This window comes from Miniopterus natalensis, chromosome 8 (assembly GCF_054644295.1).
Source record: "Miniopterus natalensis isolate mMinNat1 chromosome 8, mMinNat1.hap1, whole genome shotgun sequence".
In the NCBI taxonomy this organism is placed as follows: Eukaryota; Metazoa; Chordata; class Mammalia; order Chiroptera; family Miniopteridae; genus Miniopterus; species Miniopterus natalensis.
In genome coordinates, this window is record NC_142088.1 from 79,279,847 (window position 1) to 79,305,132 (window position 25,286).

At 46.4% G+C, this 25,286-nt stretch overlaps 1 protein-coding gene across 2 annotated transcripts in view; it reads right to left on the bottom strand.

Annotated features, from left to right (window-relative positions):
- The window catches only part of CNTNAP5 (contactin associated protein family member 5), a 724,101-nt gene that overhangs the window by 325,286 nt on the left and 373,529 nt on the right, over positions 1-25,286 (bottom strand). For both annotated transcript variants that reach the window (XM_087819922.1, XM_087819923.1), the window contains 2 exons: positions 18,927-19,191; positions 261-410 (listed from right to left, as the gene is read on the bottom strand). In XM_087819922.1, coding sequence (XP_087676048.1) covers positions 261-410; positions 18,927-19,191 — 415 coding nt within the window. The remainder of the gene's footprint in view (positions 1-260; positions 411-18,926; positions 19,192-25,286) is intronic.

A 25,286-nucleotide genomic window follows, 5' to 3' on the forward strand; every position in this document is an offset into this window, starting at 1 on the left:
CTCTTATAGCTAGAGTTCTTTTTTCCTCAGCATTGACCTAGATAAATTATATCTGCACAGCTGTGAGAGAGTTTGCTTCCCATCATTTTGGGTTTGGGGGTGGGTGCTGGTGCCACTGTGTGTGTTTGGGGAGGAGGTGGCTGTGTGTATGTGTTGGAATAATGTTCTAATTGACAAAGAAAGAATTATCATAGTAAAATAATTGCTCACTGCATTCTCCCTCCCTCCTTTATGTTCAACCTCAAGGCTGAGTAATTTACCTCCAAAGTAGTAGCTTTTTCCAGAATAAATCTGTATCCAGGTGTCGTCCTGAGCGGGGGAGGCTGCATCGTTATCCAGGGTGAGACTGATGCGGCTCCGTCTGGCATTGATGCTGACTGAGTGCCACAGGCCATCATTCAGGCCGCTGCCTGCAAGAGAAGCAGGAAGAGTGGCGCTGATGAAGGACCAGGAGCTGGAAGGCGGGGCTCCCGCTCCTCCCGCTGTGCTACCGGTGCCTCCCCAGAGGGGTCCCCACTCAGCATTTGGCTCACGCCAAACCCTCAGCTGCTTCACGAGTGATTTTTCTTTCTCCTTTTACCACTTAATTCTATTATTTTAGGTGGCTGAACTTCAGCTGCTTGCTTTACCAACAAAAGGGGAAACACAGATTTGTATGTAGACAACAACCAAAGGCACTAGCACATTAATTGATCCCTTGAGATATAAACACAGAGCAAAATGCTGAAAAGAAAAGACTCTCAGAATGTTCCTGGTGGTTTTATTTTTGGGTGGTCAGATTATAGACAATTTTTGTTTTCTTATGTTTTTCTACTAGTAGCTTATATCTATTTCAGTAAAAATAAAGTATTTTTCTAGGCAGAAGTAGAAGAGGAAAGCTAGAGTTCGATGGTGTGCCAGGCAGAGGCCATGACCTGTTGGAGAGAGGGGCAGACAAGCGAGCTCCCATCTCCCCTGACTTCTGATGTGACACTGGCTAAGTCACCTGCCTTCCCTGAGCTTTGGTTTTATCACCTGCAAAGTCATACTCTGCTCTGTGTCAATGATAAGGGGACCAGATGTGATCGGCCAGCCAGTGCCTCAGGCAGTTGGTGGCATAGGTGTGTTTATTAAAAGTTCATTTGTTCCGTGATCTCTCAGCCCAGATATATTTGGTGCCCACTGCATGGCTGGCCAACCTGACTGAGGAGACTGTGTTGGAAACTGGTCATGAGGGTGTCAATTATTTCCTCTGAAAGTTTGTCCTCTGTGAAGGCTCTGAGGTGCAAAGGGCCTGCTGAAGAAAACAGTCCCATAAGCAGGCCAGTAGCAAAGGTCTGTCTATGACAAGAGCAGAGAATCACACATTTCTACACTCAGACATATTCTGCCCTGCTATGTGCTAAGTTGCCTTCCTTCACTCTGTCTCAGTTTCCTCTCCTATACAATGAGGACAATGGTTACACTTACAGGCTGTTGTGAGAATTATACCAGTTCACAGAGCAGCATGCAGAACAGTGTTTATAACATCCTAAGAATACAGTGTTTGTTAAGCCAAATGGACAAAACAGCAACTACAGGACGGTCCCTGTACTGGCGAGTGTGGACATTGACATCACATGGTCTCCATCCTGCGGTAGGCCACAGTTAAGTGAGGAGACACATGCAAGGTGGATAACAGCCCTCTCCTTTGAGTCTGTCCGGCAAGGAGCATAGACAGGGAAGCTGACAAACAGCAACACTTGCAATTCTGGGGGCACAGTTAATGTGGGGCAGAGAAGAGAGAAGGGAGACCTAACCAACCCCATGTGAGGATCCTCGGAGGCATCGTGAAAGAGGGGGTAAGAGTTTAGGAAAGCTTTGAAAAATAAGCTAGAGTTCCAGGAGAGAGAGCCTGTACGAAGACTTGGAGGCTTGGAGTGAGGAGCAGGGCAGAACAGTCAGAAGGCAGGTGGGAGGATCCACTCACCCAGGGCCTCGCACGTCGGGCTAAGGACCCGGTCTCAACAAAGTCCTTTGACGCGTGATTCTGGAAGGTGCTTTACCCAGGACAATTCTATCAGAATCTCTGAGGATGGAGCCTAGGTATTTGCATTTTCAAAAAGCTCCCCCTACCCGCCAGGTGATTCTAATGGGCAGCCAGGAATGACAATCACTGCTTTAGGTAGTGGGAGTCCATGAGGGGTCTTTAACATGGGAGTGACCTGGCTGAAGGTGCACATTCAAAAACTCTGGCTGCAGACGATAAGAGCTGAGAGGAGGTAAGGCTGGGGGCAGGACTGGCGGGACCTGTTGCTTACAGAGCCACAGGGGCAGAATGATGAGGTCTCAGCCAGAGCAGCAACAGTGCACATGGACAGGAAGGGGTGGATTAGGAGCAATTCCTGGAGGTAGAAGAGATGAGACTTGGTAGAGCCTCCTGGAGCATCCCTGAGAAACCAGCTGGGGATGATGCATTCAAAATGAGAGCAGAGGTCTGCAGGGCTCCTCAGAGCACCTACCAACTCACTTGTGCCCGAGCCCTCCGATCTCTGCGGAAGTAGCCCAGGGAGAGCACAGCACAAGGCTGCAGGCCCGGCTCCATGGCAATGGGCAGTGCACCCCATCTGCTCAGAACAGCCCAGATGGAGGGCCCCTCCTGAGTTTGCAGCCAGCTCCCTGGCAGTCTTTCCTGAAGCCCTGAACACCTGTGGGGTAAAGGGGAGAACCCAGAGGCTACTCATCCTGGCCACTCTACCGTCTCCCAAGGCCAGGGTTTGGACACTAACCACAGGGATTCCACTAATGAGGTAGAGGCTCTGTCAGGTGTTTCCTGGGGTTGAACATTTGAATTCCGTCAGGGGTATGGCGGACATAGCCAGCTGCAGGTCTTCACTTTTTAACTTCATTTGCATAGTACTTTAAATACATCTGCATAACACATGAGGCTGCATTTTCAGACAGTCTATAGACTGTTTGGGCTGGAGGTCAGGAAGGAGTTCAACAAATAGGGTGTAAATAGGCCCCAAGGGCCCAGCACCCTGCTGGCATCAGGTTCAGCAGGGAAGAAAGTACACACAGAGGCCACAGGAAGTGTCCGTCTAATTACAGATGCGTTCTCTAATTACCTTACAGATGGACCAGGCCGAAGGGCAGAGTCTGCTCAGTGAGCGGGCAGGGCCAGAGCAATACCTTGCCTTCCGATTCTGGCTCTTTCCCTTCCCACATCACTATCCAGTTCTGTTTTTTTTCTTATTTGTTTACTTTAAATATATTTTTTTTAATTTTTCAGTTACAGATGACATACAATATTATATTAGTTTTGGGTATACAACCCAGTGATTAGACAGTTATATAACTTACCAAGTGATCATCTCTATAAAACTAATATCTATCTGACACCATACATTGTTATTACAACATTTTTGATTATAGTCCCTATGCTGCCCTTTACATCCCTGAGACTATTCTAAAACTAGCAATTTGTACTTCCTAATCCTGTCACTTTCTCACAGGTCCCCCCAGCCCCCCTCTTATCTGACAACTATCAAAGCGTTCTCTGTATCTATGAGTCTGTGTCTGCTCAGCTTGTTCATTTATTTCATTTGTATAGATTAAATTGTTGATAGATGTGTATTTATCATTTTATTATCCTTGTTTTCATTTTATCTTCCTCTTCTTAAAGAAGATCCTTGAACATTTCATGTAATACTGGTTTGGTGGTGATGAACTCCTTTAGCCTGTTCTTGCCTGGAAAGTTCTTTATATGTCTTTCAATTCTAAATGACAGCTTTGCTGGTTCTAGGTCCCTGTTTTTCATCACTCTGAATATTTCTTGTCAGTGCCTTCTGGCCCAAAATGTTTCTGTTGAAAAATCAGCTACAGTCTTATGGGAGCTCCCTGGTAGGTAACTAATTGCTTTTCTCTTGCTGCTTGTAAAATCCTCTCTTTATCTGTAATCTCTGGCATGTGTCTTGGTGTGGGCCTATTTGGGTTCACCTTTTTTGGGACTCTCTGTGCTTCCTGGGCTTGCATGTCCAGTTCCTTCACCAGGTTAGGGAAGTTTTTGTCATTATTGTTCAAATAGGTTTTCAATTCTATGCTCCCTCTCTTTTTCTGGCACCCTCTTGATATGAATGTTGGCACACTTGAAGGTTCCAGAAGCTCCTTAATGATCTTCATTTTTCTGGATTCTTTTCTTTGTTGCTGTTCTAACTGGCAGTTTTCTGCTTCCTTATCTTCTAAATATCTGGTTTGATCCTGTGCTTCACCTACTCCACTGTTGATACCTGTAATGTATTTTTCATTTCAGTTAATGTATTATTCATTTTTGACTGGTTCTTTTTTATGTGTTCTAGTTCCTTTTCTCATTACCTATGTCTTTGTTAACGTTCTCACTAAATCCGTCCCTCTGTCCCCTAAGCTCACTGAGCATCCTTAATGCTAGTGTTTTGAACTCTGCATCCAGTAAATCGCTTGTCTCCATTCCGTTTAGTTCTCTTTGTAGAATTTTGTTCTGTTTTTTTTTTTTTTTTTTTTAATTTGGGACATTTTTCTTTGTCTCCTCATTTTGGAAGCCACACTGTGTTTGTTTCTATGTATTAAGTAGAGCTGCTACGCCTCCTGCAGTGGCCTTATGTAGTAGATGTTCTGCAGGGCCTGGCACCGCAGCCTCCCTGATCACCCCAGCTGAGTGCTCCAGGTGCCTCCCCCACACAGTGGGTTGTGTATACTGTCTTGTAGTTGAGCCTTGACTGATGTTGGCACATCAGTGAGAGGGATTTACCCCCAGGCTGAATGGCTGCAAGGACTGGCATTGAGCATTGCGGAATATCACCCCACTGAGCAGGACTTACTTCAGTGGAGCTACAGTGCCCATTGAGTGTGTCACTGTTGAGGTTGTTGGGTGGTGTTTCCATGTGGTCTGAAGCTATCCACCATGTACACTGGCTCTGGGGCCTCCAGGGAGGTACAGTCCAAGGTCAGCCACTGTCTGTGTTCTGCCTGAGGCCACCCAGAATGAGCTAAAGAGCAATTTGCAGATGGCTACTATTTGTGCTGGGTTTGGAGGTTCCCAGGAGAATCCAAGTTGCAAACCAGGACCAGCTACCACTACTGCCAGCCCTGGGGCCACTTAGCAAGAGGCAAGATACACACCGAGGCTAGATGCTGCTTGTTTGAAAGATTTTTGGAAAATGCTCAAGCCTATTCATATGGTAAAGCCACTGGAAATAGCTTGGGTGAGCCCTTATGTCGGGTGGGTTGAGGCCTAGGAAGTCACCAGGGTAGGTGGCACAATGCTAGCCAGGTTTATGGAGACTCAGATACGGTGCCTGCAGGCTCTGTCAGGGGAAGGCTCAGAAAAAATTGGCCAGCACTCTGTCTAGGAGAAAGCTGTCCTGCCAGCTCTCAACCTGATGCAGTAAATTCAGTTCTTCCTTGTATGTCTCTGGTGTCTTTCAAGGTGCTTCCCCTGAGCTGGAGCTCAGATGGAGTGAGTCCTAGTAAGTCAGTGCTCAGGCCCTTTGAGAGGAACTGCCTGGGACCCCAGAAGCCTCTGTCTCACTCAGCCACAATCCCTGCTGGTTTTACAGCCAGAAGTTGTGGGGACTTCCCTTCCTGGCTCTGGAACCCTGGGCTGGGAGGCCTGGTGTGGGGCTGGGACCCCTCACTACTTGAGGGGTTAACCCCCTGCATCCGAGATATCCCTCATTTTTAACCACCACAGCTGGGTATGGGCCCAGCCTGTTCCTAGATTCCACCCCTCCTACCAGTCTCAAGGTGGCTTTTTCTTTATATCCTTAGTTATAGGACTTCTGTTCAGCTAGATTCCAGGTGGTTCTGAATGATGGTTGTTCTGTAGCTTAGTTGTAGTTTTGATATGGCTGGGGGAGGATTCAAGTACTGCATTTACCTACTCCCCCCCCATCTTGATCAGAATTCCCTCGCCCTCCAGATTTATCTTTAAAATCCTCATTTAATGAGGGCTTGCTTTGCTGCTTTTTTTTCTTTTCTTTTTTTTATCTTTTTGGTGTGCTTTTCCATCTGATACGATCTCTTGCTCTGTGCTACATGGTGCATAGTCCCTGCAGGGGGAGTCTGTGGGAAATCTTAGCTCTTTAGAGGAGAATTATTAGAACAGTTCTTGATGCTGACCACACAAAGGGATCACATGGGCAGCTTCTGAAAAGAGAGGCCCCTGGTCCCATGGCAGGCTAATTGATGCAGGCTGCTGGGGTGGCCTCGGGCCTCAACACATTTCAAAGATCCCCAGAGATTCAATTGTGCCGCCACGGTTGAGAACTACTGTATTAGAGGTTTCAGGAGAGGAAGAGAAGAAGTTAGAAAAAAACAAAACTAGCTTAGAGGAGCTGACAGGGAACACGCTGCGTATTTCCTCTGAAACCCCACCTTTCCCTGGCACTCCTGTCCACTTTGTTCTGTTAATGCCCCCAAATAGCACCCCTGGAGGTTCTCAGGGTTTAGCTTGTGAGAACACTCTTTTGAAGGTACAGGTTTAAGTGCTATTTATTGTTCACAAATTAGGGAAAATCAATTCTATCAGATAGCTTTTCTCCCCAAACCTCTCTGAAATGAATAGCTCTGAAAAAATAGAAGTTTTTGAGGAGAAGAGGGGCAAAGCCTCCAGGGGTAGAAGAGATGGGTAGTTGTGGAGCTAAGCACTTACATGACTTAGGAGTTGGGGCTTCAAAGGTAGGACTTGGGTTCTGGAAAGACTGCTGGATGGTGACAAACATAAAACTTCTAAGGTTTAAAGTGATGGTAAATATTCCTTGCCGTCTCCCAGATAGGCAAATAATAAAAACCAGTTATACTCCCAGTTAGTGGACAAATAGGAAAGCGGGCAACTTGTTACTTTGCTGGTGGTAGCGTAAGTTTGTACATTATTTCTGGAAGGAATATACCAATAAGTGTCAAAGTCCCAAAAAATGTCATTCATCATTTCCCATGAATTTTATTCTGAAGAATTAATCCTAAAATAGTAACAGAGCCACAGCCAAGATTTATGGTGAAGACAGTTGATGACACCATTATTTATAATAGCAAAATTTCACAGCTACCAATACTTTCAATAATAATAACACATTACTTAAATCAAATATTATACTATGGAATATAATGTAGTCATTAAAAATCATTGTCCAAGAATGCTAGTGATATCCTGGCTAATTAACATAGGTAGTATAAATCTCATTTTGTTAAAATTACTACAAAGAGAAATTCTGGAATGATATTGAATGAGAGAATCACAGATTATTGTTTTTCCTTATACAGATTACTGGAATTTTCAAAGTTTCTAAAAAGAAAATGTACAACTTTTATAATTATTATTTTTAAACTAGCTAACTGTTTAAGCTGAGATAAGAGTAAGAAATAAGTTTTCATTATTTTCCACTTCTTGCTCTCACTGTATAAAGCAGAAGCTCCCAGGCCCAGGATTCATCCCAGGCAATTTGTATAAAAGGTGCTTCCAGCCTAGATGAGTGGGCTGCTCTGCACCTACTCAGGGAAAAACCAAGACCAAAAAAAAGACAGTTTCATTGTTGCAACTGCACTTGCAAATGACCTTTAGAAACACAGTCCAATGGTAAAAAAGAGCTAATAGTACACAGGATCAGTACTAAATACCTACAATGTGCCAAGCACTTTAAATACATAATTCCTAATTCTCCCAGTAGTCCTGGAGACCAAATTTATTGTCCTCATGTTGGAGAAGCTAAAGCAGAAAGTCCGAGAAGCTGCCCAGGGTCATATGTCTACTTGGAAGCTGAGTCAAAATTTAGAGGGGAGATATCAGGCCCCCAGGCTGAGCTCCTTCTCTGCACACTTCCAAAGTCAGCCCTGCCGCCCTGGGAATCACTTTGATGTGCAAATATCTCTGCAGAGTTCTGTCTTCTGTCCTTGAATTCATTTTTTCTTTCTCTCTCTCTCTTCCTCCCTCCCTCCCTTCTTATTTTTGGAACCGCTTTATGGAGATAAAATTCACACACCACACAATCCATTATTTTAGATGTGCAATGTAATGATTTTTAATGTAGTCAGAGTTAGGAAACCATCACAACAACTAATTTTTAAACATTTCATAACCCCCAAGAGAAATGCTGTAACATGCAGCTATCCTTCCTCCACCTCCAGCCTTAGTTAATCAATAATCCACTTTGTCTCCATGGATCTGCCTATTTTGGACATTTCACTTAGTTTCCTTTTGTGACTGGCTTCCTTTGCTTTGCATAACATTTTCAAAGCCCATCCATGTTGTAGAGCGCGAGAACACTCTTACGGCTGAGTGATGTCCCAGTGCATGGATATACCAGGTTCCACTGTGCACCGGCCGGTTGATGGACACCAGCTGTTTCCCCTTTGGAGGCACTATGAACAATGCTGCTATGAGCCTTTATGTACACACCTCTGCGCGGCCCTACCTTTCCAGCTCTCTTAAGGGTGCACCTGGGAGAGGAATTGCGGAGTCAGATGTTTACTCCATCCTTAATCTTTCAAGGGACTGCCAGGGGTCTCCAAAGTGGTTGCCCCAGTTTACAGTCTCATAAGGCAACTTTCTTTTGGCAATGCTGCCTTCAAACTCTGTTCCTGTCCTTTTGTGGACCTTCCAGATTCTAATAAAAATTTAGGCATTATTCAAATTTGTTTCTCAGAATGCCTGCTTGGGACTGATGTTGGAATCCTAGCTAATTATTATTTTGATTTCATTTTGCTAGATAAATAATACTATTGAACATTTGTCCTTTTAATTCTTTTTGTGATGAGGTCTTTACAACAATTTACATTTCTCATTTGATGAAACTGAGACTCAGAGTGGTTAAGTAATATTCTAAAGCCCTAAACTCTCTTCTGGGAGTAAGGTTCTCCCTGAGAGCAGAGTTTCTTAACACTGGCGCTGGATGCTTTGGGCCGGATGACTATTTGTGGGTGGTGGGGCATCCCAAGAGGCATAGATTGTTTAGCGGAATCCTTGACTCACTATGTGCTAATAATGGGTCCCCGTCCCCAGCACCAAAAATGCCACCAGACATTACCAAAAGTTCCCTGGGGGGTGGGCAATGGGAGGCTGGGATGGGTAGGAGTGGAGAACTCCCCTTGGTTTGGGACCAGCGGATTAAAAGAATAAATCTGGGGTTACAGAGCGTTGGCACTTGTTCTCTTTCTCTCTTCTTCTCTCTTTTTCAGTCACATTCCTAACAGGTTTTTTCATTTTAACCTTCATCTTAGTTCAGTGTCTCTCTTTTTGGCTGGAAGACAAAACCTGGAGAAGTGAGTGGCTGTCCCAGGACGTCTCAGCATCAGTTGTCACAGGACACGTGGGCACGCAAAGCTGCGGCCTAGGCCTGACTCTCCGTCCAACCCTGGACATACCCTGGGACACCTTTCTTTGACGCCTTTATTCACCTGTTGCCTCTGACTCAAGGCCCTGCCACTTATAATTGCTAGCAATTTAGACAAATTTCTTAACCTCTCTATACCTGCTTTCTCATCTGTAAAATAGAGACAGGACTGCCTAGCTTCACTTGAAAGTTTCTAGGTTTTATCTTCCACAGAAAACCCAGCGCAGCTGTTTTTCCCCATATCCTGTCATGACTACCTTTATTTCATAGTTCAAAGGTAGTTTCAATTTTTGAGAGAGCTAAGTGGAGGTTATATAAATAATTGAATAAGGCAGTCTTAAAATGTCAATTATATCATAAAAGAACATATCAGTTATTAGTACCATTATGCTATAATATAGATCCTGAGTCCTGTTTCTCTTGGAAACCATTTGTCCATCAATTAATATATATATATATATATATATATATATATATATATATATATATATATATATATACCCTTTCCTACATACATGAGATTGAATTCACACCATTTCTTGAATTCCCTCTCCAACTTTTATTCTACCCTTTATTGGTGTAGCTATGAATTATTGTGATGGGCTCCTCTTTCCAGCCTCTGACCTCTTTCTGCTTCAGGGACCTTGTTAGATTGAACTATCTAAAGAGCAGCTATTGTCGACTTCACAGCCAATATCCCTCCAGTGGGTCATGGAGCCTGGGGAAGGAAACTCACACTGCTTATCGTGACAATCTAGCCTTCTGTAATCAAGTCTCCGCCTGTACTCTCAATCTTATTTCCCGATATTCCTACACGAATTCTCTACTTGGTGAGGCTTCTGTATTCAATATTCTCCAGTTCAATGCACTTAACTAATTGCTGCTTCCACTCCCAGCCTCTCTCCCCTTTATGTGGCCCTCCCAGTTCTTCCACTGTCTGAACTCCTCTCCCTGTCCTCCAATGCCCAGCCTTGGTCCTAATGCTTCCTTTCTTAAACTATAGAAACAGGAGTATATATTTCTGGACTTCGTCATGGTCACCTAGCACAGTAAAGGGCATGTAGAAAGTGCTGAAATGTGGAATGAATAACTTAACAAACCTAAAATGAATGAAGCGGATTTTCCTTGACCAGCCCAGATTCCTCCTTCAAAATTCTTGTAATATCTGTTGTTTGATATATACACTTAGTTCCTATTATTTACTGCCCTGGACTATTAATTAACAGTTCATCCCTGTAAGTCTTATCTCCCCAGTACCATTGCAGGTTCCTGGGGTCATAGTCTGAGGCACGTTTTGTGTCCCGCCAGAGCATCCACAGGACACGTTCTGCCTCTCCACATGCTCACTGATTGATCAGAGCATCACCCCAGCGGAATTCCAGGGCCAGGTGTCAGCAGCAGAGCCCTCTCTGGGGTATGGACCATAAATCACAGGTAAACCTTTCCTAGCTGTAAAAGCCAGGCTCACACCTCAAGGTTACCTGGACCCTCAAAACCTATGCTCAGCATATGAAAGCAAAACAGCTGAGGTTACTGTCCACTAGGGTCAGGCAGGAAATGAGACAGGTCTGTGTTGGTAGTGATGGTGATGTGAACACTCAGCTCAAACATCTACATGACAGAAACGTTGCTCAACCCCAGAGACAGGTAGTTCTCTATAACCTTCAGGACACAGCCCAAATTCAGTGTCCTTGACCAAAATTCTGCTGCGTCTTTTGCCTGCTCGCCTTCCTGTCTGCGAGCCAGGCATCCTTAGCCATCTGTGGAGTCTTACCCTTCCAGAACTCCTCCCATTTCTCTCCTCTAATTGGGGAGCACCTGTCTGTTCTCTGGTTGGCCAAATTACACTCATTTTTGAAAACCAGGATGTTTTTCTCACCCCTGAGAAGACTTCCCTTTCTCACCCATCTTGGTGCCTCCCCTCTGAGCTCCCCCAGTATCCTGAGCACAGCCCTATTGCATTACCAAGGCCCCCTGTCTCCCTCCAAGCAGTCTGTGTGAGCTCCTGGGGGGCAACACCTCCATCCCCAGGTTTGAGTGTAGCGCCAGCACTGAGGAGAACTTCCATGGCCTCCTGAATCAAATGGAGGCAGATGAACCATAGGAAAGAATTCCTAAAGTAGAAACTGTGAAAGTCCAAAGGAGGCAATAGCAGATTTGACTACTGGATTATTCTGACTTAATAATAAAAACCTAGATACCTCTGTTGTTCTATTCAGTGAGTGAAGAACAAAGAGTAAGTTAAATAAAATGATTTTTGGTCATGACTCAGACCTGAAAAAGCTAAAGATGCCCAGGGTACCACTACTTTGGCAAACCTGCCCCGTCCTTGCTTGATATCTTGGAGCCCAGGCAATGGCATTTCTCAGCTTCCCATAACGTGGAATGCCTCGTATATTGGGTCTTCTGAAAGTCAGACTCTGCTGGGCTGGACAGTTTGTGGTGACAGTCACAGCCTCATGGCTACCTAGTTTTTAGCCTCACTAATGGGATTTTCTCATCAACATCGTCTTAGCTAAAGCACAGAGACATGGGTGAGAACATAACTGAGACAGAGATGAAGTTCAGGAAGTCATCGTTGTTTACTTGATGTGCAGGTGCTGACTAGACACAAAAGGCTTATATGAAAAGGGCAATATTTGGGGAGCAGCTCTGTTAACTGCAGGGTTTTAGACTAAAACCATCTAGCCACTAGTATTAATCAGTGTGAGCACTTCTGTCCTTCACCACGCAGCCGTCCCAGCCCTCCCCAGCTCCGCGAGCTCCGCTGGCCTGCCTCTAATGAATACCTCCCTGGGATAGAGCACATTCCTGGGTTTGACACATTCTGCATCATATAATTGTTGGAATAGGAATGTTTGTTAAAAATCACCATTAATTCTTTTTTCACCGTTAAAATGCTATCTTTTAGAAATGTTTTGGAGGTCAATTCTACTAGTTAATTCCTTCAGACAGTTGCTAACTCATGTGGTAAACAGCTATTGAAGGCCTGCTATAAGTGAGGATCTGCATGAGGCCCTGGGCAGAGCGGTCAGCAAGGCAGGCAGTGTCCCTTTTCCCACAGATCTGTACAACCTAGTGGTGAGAGGAGATGGATAGACATGCGATTAATATTCGTTGTTATGGGCCAAATTGTGCTCCCTCTAAACTCATATGCTGACGTATTAATACCTAGGCAGAGAATGTACCTGTATTTGGAGACAGGACCTTTAAGAGGCAATTAAGGTTAAATGAGGTCATATGAGTGGGCCCATATCCAATATGCTCAGTGTCCTTACAAGAAGGGGACATTAGGAACCAAGGGAAGATGGTAAGCTAAGAGAGAGGCCCTCAAAAGAAATCAACCCTACTGACACCTTGATCTTGGAATTCTATGCTCAAAAACTGAGAAAACAGATCTCTAAGTCACCTAATCTGTAGTATTTTGTCATGCCGGTCTTAGCAAACTAATACATAACTATATACACATACTTCGTTTCAATGCTACAAAGAAAAATATTTAGAAGACTGGACAACAGGGTATCTCACCTGCTATGGGAAGGCTTCTTGAGAGAATACCAATTGAGATAAATTCTAAATGATAAGTGGGATAGTGTTGACAATAGCTGTAGAATGACTTATTTAATTGAAACACAATGATCATCACATAAATATCCTTTATGGCTGCTGATCAAGCAATGTTGTTAGAATTTCCTCACCTCTCCAGCTAGAGAAAGAGCGAGTTGGACATAGCAGTCTACTAAGCATGGGGAATCAACAATGGATTCGAATGGACTGCTTAATTGTCATCTTCGGAGAGCCTGCTCTCTAACGCTCACCACTCAGGGAACTACAGTGATACTGAGAGATTATAATGAGGTTGAAGACACATGATGGGTAGGATTGCTCATTCCTCCTAGAATTAAATGGGCTGAGCTGAGATGGCCTCTTCAATAAGCCATTTGCTTCAACTGAAAAAATTTCCATGGCACCTGGTGGGTTTCTGGATCTTTGCCAGTCGTGTTCCCTTTTGCCCAGGAATTCTGTTCTGTGCCTGGCGATTGGCTCTCGCCGTGGTATAATCAGCTGCCTGGTGGGAGGTCTCCGTGTGGAGACCGCCTCTTCCATCTCCTGGGCGTACTAAGTTGTTCCAAGACTCATTCCTAAGTGCTGAAAACTCCGCCCTGGGACTGACGCCCCAGTGATAGCAGAGCAGCATGTCTGAGGCTGGGGAGCTCTGAATGGAATTCTCTCTAATAAAAACCAAAAGCGGTTTCTCTGCTGTTTGGTCTTATTGTGCTTGTTCCATGCCCTGCAGTGACATAGACACATAAAAACCCTCATCTGTGAGGAAGCTTGTACCATGTTTAAGGACCCTTATCATGTCTCTGTCTTGTTTTCTCTCCACACAAAATAGCTCTAGTACTTCTGCTAATATAGCTTGAGTGCCTTACATATTCTGATAACCCCTTACCAACACACACACACACACACACACACACACACACACACACGAGGCGGGGAGAGAGAGGCAATTTTAGTGTGATTTAAAGAAGGTTACACAAAAAAGTCAGATCTGAATCTTTGCCACCTAACTCTGTATGGGTCACAATTTAGGAAGTGGAAAAATATGGCCTTTGGCAAGGGGCTTGGCCATGAATACCCTAATCTAGATCACTTACATGGTTTTCAAAAGAAGACTCTAGGGTTAATGATTTCCTTGAAGATAACAAACAAGGTGACCCAAGATTTCTCTTTAAGAACTTATGTGGACGTCTAAGGGAGCTTCAGCCATTCCAGACCCACTCCTTTTGTGATGAGGTCGAACAGAACAGAACTTGGATTCTGTGTCTGTGCCGAGCACAGCTCCTCAGCCGCTCTGCACCCTGCCTCCGCCAGCTGCTGGAGTGCAAGCTCCAGGCCCAGACTTGCCCTCAGTGGGAAGTTTGCATTATGAGAAGTGCTGCAGTAGAAAAAGCAGACTTCAGGTTTAAAGTACTGAAACCTCTTTCATCCTAGTCTCATTCCCTAGCATTTTCCCATCAGAAAAGTAAAAATAACTTTAAATGTAGATCACTTGCAAAATAATTATAGTAGTGCCAGCTTTTTCTTTAGCTCACAGTGTTTTACACAAAATTAAAAACACTTTGTCCTGATTCTCTAAAGAAACCAAGCAGGTGGTCTCCTTTACCTTTAGAGAATTTCTCTTTTTTTAGTAATTCAGGTTGGTTTGGAAAATACCAGACTCCATTCTAAGCATCTTTTAAAGAGTCTTTAAAACAGCAGCCATTTCCTTTATTAAGAAATAGGACATGGTACCTGTTGTTCAATGAACAGGTGCGGACTTGAGAGGTAGAGCCCCAAGGCACACAGTACCTGGGGAGACGCACTGGAGGACTGAGATTAGAAATGCATGCAGTCCGGAGACCAGGTGTTGGCTCATTAACTGAAGGCTTGCCTGTTCTGAGGCCTGAAGGGGATGCCAAGGCTCGCCAGGCTCGGAGTCCTTGCAGGCTTTCTCCCTGCTCCTGTGGGGCCCCGCCTTCCACGCGGGGTTAGGGCACAGGGGCCACAGAGTGGGAAAGGCCGCGCCACAGCGGCCAAAGCTTTGGAAGCAGGTAGGCTCTCCCCAGTTCCTCACGTCACTTAGTTCCCTTAGTGCTTACGTGACACTCTTACCATGGAATCAACACTGAGCCTTTAAAAAGGTCTTTAGAAAGTATGTCCCATGCACTAAATAAATGGTGTGTGTGTGTGTGTGTGCAAAGTGTGTGCTGATAAGCAGATATGTACGACTTGCTTCACAGCAGTGCACAGCAGCCTGAGCTAAAGGCGACCGCAGCCTCTCAGACCACGAGCTCTCCGCCGGGGCCGGCCCCGATTCACGCAGGAATCCGACAATGAGGGGATCACCAAGTAACAGAGCTGTTTTGGGAAAACTCAGTTTTTCACCAAAAATAGCCTATTTTCATTAATAGCCTATTGAACATTTGTCTGTAAATCTCTCATCTAAAGCCGGATTGCTCTGCATTTGAATTATTTAAGCAACTGGCAATATGAAAACATGAACGTGGGCCGCAGCAAGATGCGTCGTTAAGACCGTGAAGGTGGGAATCCAAAGGAGGGGCCTGAGGTTGAACACCGTCTTGGCCATTTTAGCTTAATTCTGATTCCCAGTTTGCTGCTGTGCATGTTGGCAAGCCACTCCCTCCTTCATGAGTGTTAGGGCTGTATTTTTTCATTCCATGGCAAGTTCTGGCTCACGGTCTGGCCCTAAGAGCCCCACAGCATAGTTGGTTCTACTCCCACGTCACCCTGATGACATGGTGTCCTTGCCTTGTCCTCATGTGCACATGTATAAGGCTCTGAAGAAAGGAGGTGACAAAAATAAAAAACAAAGAAAAATACAACTGCGCTGTTGTTCTTTGCTTTTTGGAACATCCTCTCCCAGAACAGCTACATTCAGTTCCCTTCTATTGTGAGGATGCATTTAGCGTGCATTCCTCTCCTTGGTCTCCAGTGCAGAAAGCCCAAAATACCCGCAAAGCCGAGCACAGGGCACAGAGCTCCGGGGCAGGAGTGCACGAGCCAGGCATCACCTTCTCGTTTTCACCTAGGTGTCAGGAACACCCGAGCTATTTTGAAAAACAGTCTTGAAATAGCTCGATTCCCTGTCCAATTAATACAGTGAATACAGTGTGGTGCTATTTTCTGTTTTCAGTGATGTACCATGTGTCAAGGTAGCCCCATTGCCTCTAAAAAAGTATTTGGACAATCGTCTTTACTTTCCAGTTTTCATGAGCCAAGATTATCTTAGGAGCCTGGGAAACAAGTGTTCTCAACACTGTAAGGGAGAGGAAAGCTGGTTTCCTTTGGTTGTTTTTCTCTGTCTTTTACCCCCCGTGTAGAAAAATGCCAGCAGACACAAAACCGTAATCCATTTCAAAGAAAAATTAAAGAAGTTCACCTTTGCCAAAACGGGAAAAAGACACAAGCAGGAGACTCCTGAGACAAACTTCAGGAACTCGGTCAGCGCACTGTAAAAGCTCCTCTCACTGGTTTTTTGAGAGGCTCTGCAGCGCTGATGATTCCCCTCCTGCAGCATGTCGCTGGCAGCCCTGCCCAGCCACCCTCACCCACCAACAAGGTTAATGGCTGGCACGTGCTTGGTACACAGGCCATGCCTGGACGCTTCAGAGCCAAGCGCCCCAGAGCCGCCACTGTATTAAAACTGCATTTTTGACCTGAGGCCAACAAGTCTCTGTACTCAAACACCTCGCCAATTAGACAGAAATTGCCAGCTTACATTTTTCTTCCTCAAATAAGGAGAATTGAGGTTTAACGTTTATCTCTGCACGTGAAAAATAGTATGTTTCTAAGTTATTAACTCACCTCCATTACAGGAAATCTTAAAAATTTTATAAAAGTCCTGTGACTGCATGAATTCACCTGGCTTTTGTGACTCTGTGGGGTGAGGCCCTTTCTAGCTGTAGGTCTTGAGTCAGTAGGGAAAGAAAGAAAAAATGCTAACTAGCTTCCTAAAGGTGCTAGGGAGTCTAGACACACTATGCTACTCAGTTGCTATCACAGTCCTGCGATGTAAGAATTGGCTTTATCTTATATTCCAGGTGGGCTCTCAGAGGGTCCATGGCTTCTGCTGTCCGCGCCCTGCATGATTCTCTCGGCTCTGGGAAGGACTAGACTTACTGACTTGTTCTTAATGAACGGAGGCCACTCCCAGGGCTGGTCACAGGACGACCTTGGCTTTGTCTCCCCTGCCGCTTCTCTCTGCCTGGGGACCTCCCTCTGGGGGAGGGGCTGTGATCACCAGGCAGCCTTCTGCAGGGGCCACCAGGATGAGCATGCCAGCGGATCTTCTGAGGCCTGCCAGCAGCTCCTGAGCGAGCTTGGAAGCAGACCCACCCCCAGCTGAACCTTGAGACAACTGCAGCCCCTGCCAGCAACTTGATTTCAGCCAGTCTCACACCTCAAGGTTCCCTGGAGGCTTGAATCCTAGACACTGAGGCACCACAGATATTCACAACCACTAAACTTTGCTGTAATTTGTCCTGCAGCTTAGATAACTAACACACTCACCTGTGTATAAGACAACGTTAAGAAGCTTATCCAGGGCCTAAGAGTAGTGAGAAGAGGTGCCTTTTGAACCTACTTGTCTGATGCCCAGACCCAGGCATTTCTATTCCCAGGGGGCTGAGGGACCTTTTTGTACACTTATTGGCCCTTGAGGTTGTCCCATACTCTGACCTAACCTCAAATATTAAGTGATGTCCTTTACAATTTAACTTAAATTTGTCTAATTAATTTGGATAACAAAACTCAAAGTACAGTGTGGAAAGGAAAACATTTAAATAGAATTAAAATGCCATGTGGTGTAATCCGGGATGGATGCTGGCCCAGGGTACACAGAGGAGGGGGTCTGACTCACACTGTGTACCCAGGAGGCTGATGGAAGGAATGTTGGCCCAGCAGCAAGTCTAAGCCCTGCTCAGAGCCTGGCAGGTGGTCTGACCTCAGTGAGCACATGTCAGCTAAGTCAGCACACTGCTGCTGGGGGGACAGAGGCATCAGCGAGATGACACATGGGGGGTCACTGTTCTGTTGAAGAAACAGCAGAGTCAGAGTCACGTAAAATGGGACTTGTCTTAGATCTGCTCCATATTGCTGTACATTAGAGTCATACTGTGTTGCTATGCAAGTGAGTGCTCTTAAGCCTCAACTACTTGCGGACAATTTTAAAAACCTTGTCATTGCCAGATGCCATATGTAGCAGAACTTACTTAATAACTTAAAAATGTATGTTTAGAATATTTTTAAAACTCACAAATTTTGCCCGGCCAGGTGTGGCTCAGTGGTTGAGCATCGACCTAGGATCCAGGTGATCCGGGGTTCATTGCCAGTCAGGGCACATGCCCAGCCTGCGGGCTCAATCCCTAGCCGGGAGCGTGCAGGAGGCAGCCGATCAATGACTCTCCCATCATTGATATTTCTATCTCTCTCTCTCCCTCCCTTTCCTCTCTCTGAAATCAATAAAGACATATTTTTAAAAAATTAAATAAAAAAAATAAAACACAAATTTTGCTTGAACTGGAATTTGGTGGCTATAAGTGTCGACAGCAGTGTGGCTCACAAGGGAGCTATGGACTGTGAAGTCGGACAAAGTCAGGATGAAACTGGCACCCTCGCTCCCTGCGGAGTGAGCTTGGAAGATGTCTAGCCTCCGAGACCCGTCCTTTCCTCACCTATAAAATGGGAGGACTACCTTCCCTGGACGAGCGTGGTGGAGATTCCACAGGACAAGGGCCATGTCTGTGGAGGGAGATGGAGCAAAGTGCTCTGCAAATGGTCTCCAATATGCTCAATGGTATTAAACTGAAAAAAATTTAGGAAATCTTATTTCTGCTTCTCAGATGAGAGTGCTGAGGATCAGGACACCGAGGGACTCGCCAAAGCCCGCGTAGCTAAAGCTGCTGCCCCCTCCGCTGCGAGTTAATTGTGAACACTGGGTCATCCCCATCCCTGGGAGCGGATTCTGCATAAACAGAACCTCAAAGCATTTGTTGGTTTGGGTGAGTTAGAAAGCGAGCGCGAGGTTGCGAGCAGATGTACCTGTGAGGATTTCGGCCGCCCGTTCCGCCGTTCTCTGAATGAGCAGCCTCAGGGCCCCGCCCTCCAGGCTCAGCTGCAGGGTCCCGGAGCCCTCAGACAGCTCTGTGGCCAGCAGCAGACCGTCCGCGTTCCACGTTCGAAACTGGAAGCCCACCGAGAGCCCATCGATTCTGGGGGTGCCGGGCAGCAGCAGGTAGCTGCTGCTGGAGTTGACAAATGTGATGGGAACAATTTGTGGTTCGGAGCAGGAAAAAGTGACATTGCCCTGGAAAACAATAAAAATCAAACATGTAAAAGCCATTTTTTATTCTGCAGCCTGGCAGCTGATATAAACAACCACCTGGAGCTGACCTTAATTTCAGGATCATCCCACATTCAGCTGCAAGATTTTAAAGGAGAAAGTGCGTCAGCTTTGCTCATAGACACCCACCAGGTTGTTTTCGGCTCCTGTGCCAGGGATCACCACACTGCCTGCAGAGGCCCTCGGAGACCTGGAGCAGTCGGGGTGGGGGTGGCGGGGGCATCGATATTTTTTAAAGAACCAGATGTAAACATAGTTACATCCATTCACGGAATAAATCTGTGTTGTAAATCACCGATGAGCCAAGCACAGGGATGCCTTTTAAAGAGATACGGGAGGAACCTCTGTTGCAGTGTGGAATGTGCTGAAGGAGGGAGGCAGCGGCTCCCAGGGGAGTGTTGGAGGAAATAACTGCAGGAGCATGCTCCCCGGGCGGAGTGGGGCAGGAGGGCGGAGGGTGCCCAGCTAACCTCTTCGGCCTGCAGGAGGGTGTGACGCTCTGGAGAAACTAGCAAGATGGCATTCCTGGGGCCTGATTACAGGGAAGCTGACGTTTCTGATCACTGATCACTGAGCGGGGCAGGGAGGGCCCGGGACCATGAGGTGGTGTGCTCGCTGATGTTATCACTCCAACTTAGAAGCAGCAGGGGATTTTGGCCGGCTGTTTTTTTTTTTTTTTTTTAAATGTATCTTTCTTGATTTCAGAGAGAGGAAAGGAGAGGGAGAGAGAGAGTCAGAAACATCAATGATGAGAGAGTCATTGATCGAGCCCGCAACCAGGGCATGTGCCCTGACCAGGAATCGAACCCCGATCTCCTGGATCCCAGGTCGACGCTCAACCGCTGAGCCACGCCCGGCCGGGCAGGCCAGCTTTTTAATGCATTACTATCTTCTCAGAAACCCTGGGAGCGGAGGGTGGGGTATTAAGTGGGCCCCACCAAGAACAGGAAGGAGAGGAAGAGCACCATGCTCTGCACAGCGAGGACAGGGCCACGCTTGCCTGGGGTGCGAGGGAGTTTCGGGGGGTAAGGGCGGTGCCTGTGCCCACCCGAGTCACGCGGCCGAGTCAGTTCACCCGCATGAGGGGAAGGCAGGGGTGCCTTGCGAATTGTGAATGGGTGTTACATTATGAAAACCATTTGGAACTGTTTCTCAAACCCCGTAGCCGACCGCAGGCTGTTTCCCACCCTGTCATTCATCAGTTTTAGACACCAAACAAATCTCTATCACAATGCAGCAAACTTATTCAGGTGAGCGTGACACAATGTTCTCATCTAAACAGCCATGGTCACATCAAGTTCCACGTAAATCTCTCCACGGCCTGACGGTTGCCTTTTCCTGATGTTCACCACACAGCCAGGGCCACTTATGCAAAAAAAGAGTCAGGAATTATGAAAGGAGAGCATCTGGCTGGACGGGCGGCCTGAATTCAACTCCCCGCTAAGGTGCCTGGTAGCAGAGTGGGCTACATAGTGCAGCTCTGCGCTCTAGAGCAGGTTAACTCCTCAGCCCCAAACACGTCATAGTCTGCAAAACCTGCCTAGGTCCCAAGCTTGTGTATGATTGTCTTGTATTTGTGAAAACACTCAGCCGTCTCCAAACAAACTTCCACCAAGAGCAGCCTCCTGTGGTTCACTCATCAAGGGAGGCCATGAGCATACTCTTGCATTTATCATTTGCACTCATCGCCTAGATGTTTTCTTCCCTGGAGGTTAGATCCCAGAAGGTAATTAATGTGTCAAAGGGTAAAGCTCCTGCTATTTATCAAAAAAACGCCCAGCATTTATACTGTCCAGCAGGAGGCTGGGCACCTCCTTGCAGACCCCGGGCGCTCTGCATAGTTACACCCCACTTGTCACTTGTTTAAAGAATGAGCAAAAGGGGCTGAGAGAAGGCAAGTTCCTTGGTTTCACCTGATTTCGGTTTGACGTAACCCAAGGGCCAGGTGCCGCATCCCAGGGAGACTCACTCGGGACCCCACATCCTACTGATGTAAAATCCAGTGTTTAGCTCAACCCTAGCTATTGTCCCAGTGGCCTCTGGATCGGCAGCCATGGAAGGGGGGCCTCAGGACATTTGGGGTCCAGAGGAGTTGAGATTTCCCCTATTTGATCCGCTCACTCCCACCTGACAGGCGGCCTTGGAGCTCCCTTTCTGACTCCCGCCACTCCACTGAGCGTCTACTGGGCCCCAAGCACTTGTGAAACAGGCCTGGGGACACAGACATTCTTGAGGGACACTCAAATGTCCCTGGCTAGATTCTGGCGTCAAGGGCTCCAAATACATGTCTCAGGGGGCCTCACAGGTGAAGGGGAGGCTGTGCAGTGCCCCGCGCTCTGCTGCCCGGGGAGCAGGAAACTTGAAAAAGCATCGGGGTGTGTGCTGCCTTTAGATGGTGTCCTGGGCCCACTGCAGGCCACTTCCCCCACGCCTTTCCCCACGCCCCCTTTATATTGCACCTGTTGTCCCCGCCCTCATGCCCAAGATGTCCTGAGCTCTGTTTCTAGAGTGCGCCCCTGCCGTGTCCCCCCAGCGCTGAGCCCAGGGCAAGCGGGAGGAGAGGGGGTGGGTGGGACATGCCTTCCATGCCCCGTCTGGCCCAGCTCTCCCGGGACGTGAGTGATCCCAGCTCAGCTCTCCTGGGGTCACTTCTGCAGGCTTAGCCTCCTCTTTTGCAACCTGAGGCTGTTGAACTGGATTCTAAGGCTCTAGGGTTCGCACCGGTTGCCTCTTTCTTTGGGTACCTGACGCTGAACACTCTTATCCTTACCACCTTTGTTCACTTTGGGCAGGAAGAGGCATCTCTGAATCATTTCTGTTGCTCTCAGGAGAATTGTAACCAAGTATTTACATTTAAAAAGCCCTCGCTTTACAATATTTCGGGGCATAAGGAAGGAAACCCAGGCCTTTCCCCTACCCATTCTTTCTAGCTTCAGGGAACAGAGCGAGAGTTTCTATAAATAAAGATGTAAAAGTAGGAAGCAGAGAAGATGATACTATTGCATAGTTTTAAAAACAAAGCTGAATTTGTAAAAATAGGATCTAACAACCAACCCATTGCCTATGCATTCTCCTCTCCCCTTTTCAGAAAAAGGGTCCTAAAATACTTTACAACGCGGATGCTAGGTCAACGCTAACATGGCCAGGAGCTGCAGGGGCTACGGCTCTCTTGGAGATGAAGCAGTGAGAGAAATGATGGGCAACCCGCTGAGCTGGGAGCTGGCCCAAGGGCTGTGCCAGGGAAATGCGAAGAAAGCAGTGAGAGAGACTCAGGTTCTGAGTGGCGCCCTCCTTCCAAACACATCCTTGACAGGCTTCCACCAAATCCAAAGTCAAATGCTGACTGACATTCAATACCTCCCCCCAAAAAAAGCCTCCTCCATGATGGAGGGGCTCAAAAGGGAGATATCACAGTTAGATGGGCAAGGAGCACCTAACAGAGAGAACTCGAATCTATTAAGTCTTTGCATGTGACCCCAGAGCCAATCAGATTAACTGTCAGAGCAGCTTCTCTGTGGTACCCAGGGGCCCGCTTCAGAAGATGCTGCTCTGCCTGAGGACACAGGACACAATATGGGAACTGCCTTCATGGTCTGGATGTGAGTGCAAGAGAGATGGGACAGGCTGAATTGTGTTAAACAGTGTTTTTCAAACATTCCTAAACATGGAGCCCATTACCACTTGTTCATGGGCCATGGGGTTGCTAGCCAGGCCTCAGCGTGGAAGAAAATACCATGGTTGACTCAACTAGAACAGGGACCTGCAGAAGTGAGGAGAAAGGCACTCACAGATGGCTGTACTGTGTTCTCTGACTGAACGCATGTGCTTGCTTATTTCAGTTGAGGTCATGAATGTGCATGAAAAACTTTAGCCCTTAGCAGCAAAAGCTAACTGTGACAGAATTTCTCACCTAGGTGTTGCCTTATCTCTCTGCTAGGGGTCCACTCCCTTTTAAGATTTCTACTTACTTGCTGATCTCGTGTTGGCTGCACAGGCCATAGGCTATGGCTAATGGGCCCTTCGATGAAGACATGCTTATAGATGTTTCACTTGTGGGCACTTTTTTCAATCAAACTTTGGGCAGTGATGATAGCTACCATCTTTCTCTAGTTATCTCGATTTGGCAAGTGCATTCCTTTGGATTCGTTTCACTACCCAAACCCACCTACTGCCTGTTATAGTAATAAAGGCCACTTAGTTATTTTGTGGAAGACACCAGAAAGCTATTCTCAGCTCTGCTTTAAATCGATAACTTGAAAATAGAGAAGCTGTAGACAAAAGGCATGTGAGGAGAATGCAAGGTCAGAGGTCCCAGGATGTGCAGGGGACCTGACATGATTGGGATGCTGCAGGGGACCTGACGTGATTGGGATGCTGCAGCCTCAGACATGGGCCTGGCTCCCCAGGAGCTGCATCAGTCCCGGGGCTCTGGCAGCCACAACCTCACTACAATCACATAAAGTGTTTGCTGCACTTGCTGGTCGTTGTTCCCCTGTATGCCCATCAGGACAAAAACCCTCCTCGTGCCTCTGATGTGTGTGTGGGAGGGTTTGGCATCAGATGGAAGGGTACCTAGACCAGAAATCCATCGGACAGGTCTGGGACCCAGGGGCTTTAGCACCCGGGCATAGGAGTCTCACTGCCAGATATGCCCCATAGAAAAAGAGGTAAAAGGGGAGAGGTTTAAAGAGTGGGCCACTCTGTGGAAAAAGGACTTGAGGTCATAGGTAGTGAGGAAAGAGTGACGAATTAAAATGAATTCACAGTAGTAAGATGCTAAATTACAAAAATCAAATAGGTTGAGGCTGAGGAGACAATTCTAGTCTTATTTTAACTAGCCTGGGAGGTCAAGGGTTGGACATTTTCAGTCCTGATTTAATGCCTAAATATATGTGAAATCTCCAGATAACACCCTAATTACCTCCTGAAGGACTAAACAAAGAATGTTTACTGTCCACCTGTCATGAATTATCAAGACGACCTGACATCCATTATCCAGACCGCAGGTCCTCTGGAGGATCACCATCGCAGACCAACCCGGAGGCTGAGCGTGCTGGCCTGACTCCACTCAAGAAAACAGTTATTATTCTAAGAACCCTCATCGTTTCTTTCCTCTTTGGAACACTCGGGGTATTGCCTGATAGTGTTTTCAGTTTGCAAACCCTAAGACCCTTGAATAAATCTTTATCATTGATTTGTAGCAAAGTATTCAGACTCTTTTTGAGTTTGTTTAACTCTAAGAATAGTTTGGGAATAGGCTTTGACCCAGGGTAGAATTAGTTTGAATGAAGTCTGGGGTTCAAGGCAGCAGCGAGAGCAAGGGACTGCGTAGGTGGGACGGGTAAGTGAAGGATGGGTGTCTACCTAGAAGGCTACACAGCCAAGTCTGGTGCATCCCTTCCTTTGGTCCTGAGTGGAGGTGACATGTCCAATACGGCAGAACAGAAAACAAATTTTAAGGCCTGGAGGGAATGCATAGGACCCAGCTTGAAGTTCTGCTTGCCTTGACTGGTTTTAGAGTTTTCTAAATATGATATTTCCAAGGGTAATATCACTGTGCTAAGCTGTTATTTACAAAGTATTTTCATCGAGGGTGTTTGTTTTGTTTTTAATCATCTTCCAGACATGACAACACCCTGGTGAACAGGGAAAAAAAGAAAGTTAGCAGTGCAGAGCTGGGTTTCAATTATGAGGCACCAAACAAAGACAATCAAGCATCTCTGAGCTGGGGAAAATGATCTTGATTCAATCTAATTTGCGGGGAAAGATTTCAAAGCCATTCTTGATTTTCCAAATGAGTACAACCATTTCTAATTTGATTTGTCTGAAAACAACCAGGACTGACTAGCATGCTCTCAGCATATGGAAGGGGAAGGGTGCCCTGTGAGCTAAAGCTATCTTCCCAATTCACAAGCTCTGGAAAAGCAGGAGAGCAATTTAAAACTTTTTTTTTTTTATGTTTTATGTGTGGAGATAGACTCCTGCATTCTTGAGTTGATTTACTCAGCAGATATGGATTAAGTAGTTCATAGGGGCCGGGCTTGGTCCTGCTGGGAAGG